The sequence below is a fragment of the Sinocyclocheilus rhinocerous genome, unplaced genomic scaffold (assembly GCF_001515625.1).
Source record: "Sinocyclocheilus rhinocerous isolate Xijiao unplaced genomic scaffold, SAMN03320098_v1.1 scaffold2328, whole genome shotgun sequence".
Lineage (NCBI taxonomy): Eukaryota > Metazoa > Chordata > Actinopteri > Cypriniformes > Cyprinidae > Sinocyclocheilus > Sinocyclocheilus rhinocerous.
In genome coordinates this window covers 164,031-168,191 of record NW_015626108.1, presented here as the reverse complement: position 1 = coordinate 168,191, position 4,161 = coordinate 164,031, and the positions used below count along the sequence as shown (strand labels likewise).

The following is a 4,161-nucleotide window of genomic DNA, read 5'->3' as shown; positions in this document are numbered from 1 at the left end:
GCTTCTTTAGAAATTATTTCTTGAATGCAAGATTATCAGCTGCAAGTGGAGCATAAAAGTCATACAAGTAGGAAACTTCTTTGCTGAGGTCGATTGGCTCGGGCACCAAAACACTAAGCCTTTTGTATGCGGGCTCCTCAGGGACTGAATTATCCTGCCTGCTCACTCCCCGTTGAAATGACACAGCGCTGGCACAGCCCTCCCCACACCCAGGTTAATTTAAAGCGGTCTAATCTGAGGAGGTATATAGTACGGGAACTTACTGTTAACCTATTAAAAGTTTTTTTCCGTAGCGTTTTTACAAAATTTTACAGTTAAAATTACACTTATTTTTTTACAGTGTAGTTTTGATAAATATAACCATCAGACAACCGCCACAATCTCTTGTCATCACATTTTCAACAGAGAGCTCAGCAGTTCTTTATCAACATGGCTCAAATCTGCTGCTGTTTTATCTGGCATAGTTCAGGTATTGTTTTAGGAAGGTTTTAAGTTTTGGTAAAATATTTGGTTTGAGAGATAATTGAATGGGTTTGATTAAAATGTGATATTTTGATTATTTTTGGGAAGAGTTTGTGTAATGCCACATTGGAAGTTCGGATTTTTGATTTGGATAATTTTGCTGGGACTGGAGAGGAAATAATTGTTCTTCAATCAAGGAATTGAGGCTTTGATGGTGGATTAAGCTTTTTTTTGTACATGACCAGAGGTAAGTGAGACTTGTGCTCTATAGATTCTGTGCTCTATAATTGCCAAGAAGTGTAAGTGAGACGGGTTAGACCGTCAGAGCAAGGTTATTTTCGTAAACGAAAACTAAAACTAAGACTAAAACGATTGATGAAAAAACAATTTCGTAAACTGAAATAAAATAAAAACGTCAAAATAATTGAAAAACTAAAACGAAACGAAACTTACAACAGTTATTGAAAAACTAACTGAAATAAAACAATTATCAAAAATAAATAATCGTTTTCGTAATATTAGGTTCTCACCCCTTGGCGGAAAAAAAGCCTACCTGTAATGGCGCATCACGCACATGGGGTTATCTGACGGAGAGACGCAAAGCAGTTTAAAGCCTGCACGGGTCCTGTTTGGTAAACGCGCACCAGCAGTAGACTTAACAGAACACCCGACCCGTTAGCTGACAGCCAGCACCGTTTGACATAAAGACCGCGAGTCGCGACCCGAACCGTACTCGCATTAAATCTATTACATCAGGTAAGCAAGATTATTTATTTTATCATGTAACACAAGCAATCAAACCAACATTAGGCATTCTAAGTTGGTGCTTTGAAGAAAAACAGACATGCAGTGCAACATGATAATTAACATGCCTGCTTTCTTTGGCGTATATTTGTATACTTTTACTATCTAATCAATCTCAGCATGCGTTAATTTTGTGTCGCTATTGCCTCACTAAGATTAAATTATGCCTATAAATTATGGGACTGAGCAGCGCAGTGAGAAAAATGGAAAGAAAGAGAGTGTTTTATTTTCGGGGAAACGGTTTATGATTGGGGGCATCCCGGGCACGAGTGAGTTGAAGTGCGTGGACTGGAAAACAACACCGTCTGTTGTTTGGACAGGGAAAAAAAGGGGAAATCCTCGGTGGGTGTTGGTCTGGTCGCTGAGCAGTTTGGAGCAGTCTGCGATCACACAGATTTCGTATTTCTCCGTGGGTGAGAAATATCTGCGTAGAGGAATCGTGCAGGCCGCGGAAATCGAGCGTGAGTGACATTTAATGTGAACGTTGAGTTTAGGACATGCCATTTATGTTGTGAAGTGGAAGGGAAAGTAAACCAAACTTCTTTCTCCTTTAATAAAATAATACTAGAGGGGAGAACGAAGGCACGTGAAGGTGCATGTGAGGTGACAGCTGGGTGAATTTCTAATGTGACGCAGCACGCCACAGAGTGAGTAATATTGATTTCATTCGGTTTTGGGAAATGTATATGTATACTCAGAGAAAATGGTTCACTAGTTGTATACTGTTTTGATGTCAATGTTAATTTGAATTCATTAATAATCTGTTCTTGGAGAAGAAGATAGTAATAACAATGTTAATAGAGATGTACAGAGTGTAAAATGGATTTACTTGAATTTATTTAGTCAATAGTTATAAGTGGCTTATGAGAATGTATATTTGATTATATTCTATGTTTGTTCTTCCTTTAGAAAGCATTATAAGCCACTACCGTTGTTTATCCAGGGGGTTAAGTGCTCACACCAATTTATTTGTACTGTGTTTAATTAATTAATTAATTTTATTTTATTTTTTGTTACTGTGGGGCTATCCTTGTAAAGGGAAAAAAAGGGGAATTGGCGAAACTGGCCTGAAGTTATTTCGGTAACTGTGAGCACTATTTGAAGTGCTTATATTTTTGGATTTGTTTCTTTATACCTTTGGGGAAGCGTGCTTTTGGTTGTGTTTATTCTTCACTGTATACATTTCATCGGCACAACTCCCCTCAATTGAAAACCTTGAGTATTAATGCCGCGTCTTCTGCATACGCGGTCGGAAATAAAGAACCCCTAGTTTAGATACTTGGCAGTGTTTGAGTTTCTTTAAGAGTTTACACATTCACACGGCCACATCTTTTTGGTACCAGGAGTGGGGTTCATTCCTTCTGTTGGTTTCCTCTTAGGGGGAGTGTTTTTTTATTTCCGTGCGTCAAATATTAACTGTTAGTCTGCGTGGGGAGATAGACAACGGTAGTGGTGGAAGGAGGGTCACGTGTCAGCTTCCACTGAAGAGAGAGAGCCGTGCCCAGAGGCGGGAAGGACTGCAGGAAAACAAGCAGCCAGGGTGCCAGGACCAGTTGGAAAGAGGGAGTGGCATTGGACTTTGTTTTGTGTAAACTTTACAGAGACTGAGACCCTTTATACCTGAGGCATAGGGTAATGGAGGCGGACGTTTCTAAGGAGGGAGCCACCTGGGGGGAGGATCGCCCAGGGGCTGGTGCTGCTGCCAGGGCTGACGATGATGAGGGAGGTAACGCGTTCTTACAACTCCGGTCACAAATACAGGAGCTGGGGAGGAGACACGATCAGGTGATGTCAACACTTGCTGGGCTGAGCACTGGTAATACCAGGTCTTATGTCTATATTCCCAGGGAAAAGCAAATTGTTCCTTACTGTGGTGACGCTAGTAAAGATTGCCAGACTGTAGATGAGTTTATTGAGGAACTCGAACGAGTTATTCATGTAAGGGGACTGAGTGAAGAGGATCAAGTAGACTTTATTTTGTCACACTTGAGGGGATCGGCTCTGGATGAGGTTAAACTGTGTATGGGGGGGGAGGATGCACAACCGCGGGAGTTGTTTGCGTATTTGAGGGCTGCATTCCGTGAGAAGCGTACAACCCCTCAGCTTTTACATGCCTTTTATGCAAGGAAACAGTTAGAGGGGGAAGATCTCAGAGAGTATTCGCATGCCTTGTCGACAATGTTAAACGCAGCACTCCAGCAGTCGCCTAATGCAGTGCAGGATGTGCAGGTAGCACTAAGGGATCAGTTTGTGGAAGGAGTAAGGGATTCCATACTCCGTCGGGAATTGCGCAAGATAGTGCGGGATCGACCTCGTGTGACACTATTTGAGGTCAGAGAGGAAGCTCTGTTATGGTGTGCAGAAGATCGTCCCCGTGGTGCGGGTATTGCTAGAAGTCGTTACTTGCTGGGCCTGGGTGTTGAAGAGGGTACAGGGTCCCAGAATGTGGGTGCATCGTCTTCGGGAGACCTGAATGCTGTCTTGCAGGAGGTAGTGAAGGCAGTAGTTCAACAAGGGAAAGCGATCGGAGAGCTAACGAACGCGGTCCGCAACCTCACCACTCAAAGAGTCAGTTCAAGTTTGGAAAGGCCCCAAAGGGCTACGGTTAGACCCAGATATACGTGGGACGGTCAGCCAATTTGCTTGAGGTGTGAAGCTGTGGGACATATAGCCCGCCAGTGTACGGCGCGGCTTAATCAGGAAGGTCAGGTGTCGGCCTCTGGGGAAATAATGGCGCCGGAAAACAGGGTCCCTCCATTGCGCAGAGCCGAGCAATGAGAGGGGGTGCCGCGTCTTCCGCGTCTTCTGCATACGCGGTCGGAAATAAAGAACCCTTAGTTTAGATACTTGGCAGTGCTTTAAGAGTTTTAAGAGTTTACACATTCACACGGCCAC

At 43.2% G+C, this 4,161-nt stretch overlaps 1 protein-coding gene across 2 annotated transcripts in view; it reads left to right on the top strand.

Annotated features, from left to right (window-relative positions):
• The first annotated feature begins 1,460 nt into the window (after positions 1–1,460).
• Positions 1,461–4,161, top strand: part of LOC107710775 (uncharacterized) — a 9,060-nt gene continuing 6,359 nt past the window's right edge. Inside the window, exons 1-3 of one of the 2 annotated variants that reach the window (XR_001636633.1) lie at positions 1,461–1,727; positions 1,835–1,917; positions 2,729–2,736. Coding sequence is in view for 1 of the 2 variants with exons in the window: in XM_016515625.1 (XP_016371111.1) it covers positions 2,902–4,044 (1,143 nt within the window). In the remaining variant the exon portion in view is untranslated. Of the gene's footprint in view, positions 1,728–1,834; positions 1,918–2,175; positions 4,048–4,161 lie in introns of those variants that run through there. The other variant, XM_016515625.1, reaches the window with a different exon arrangement.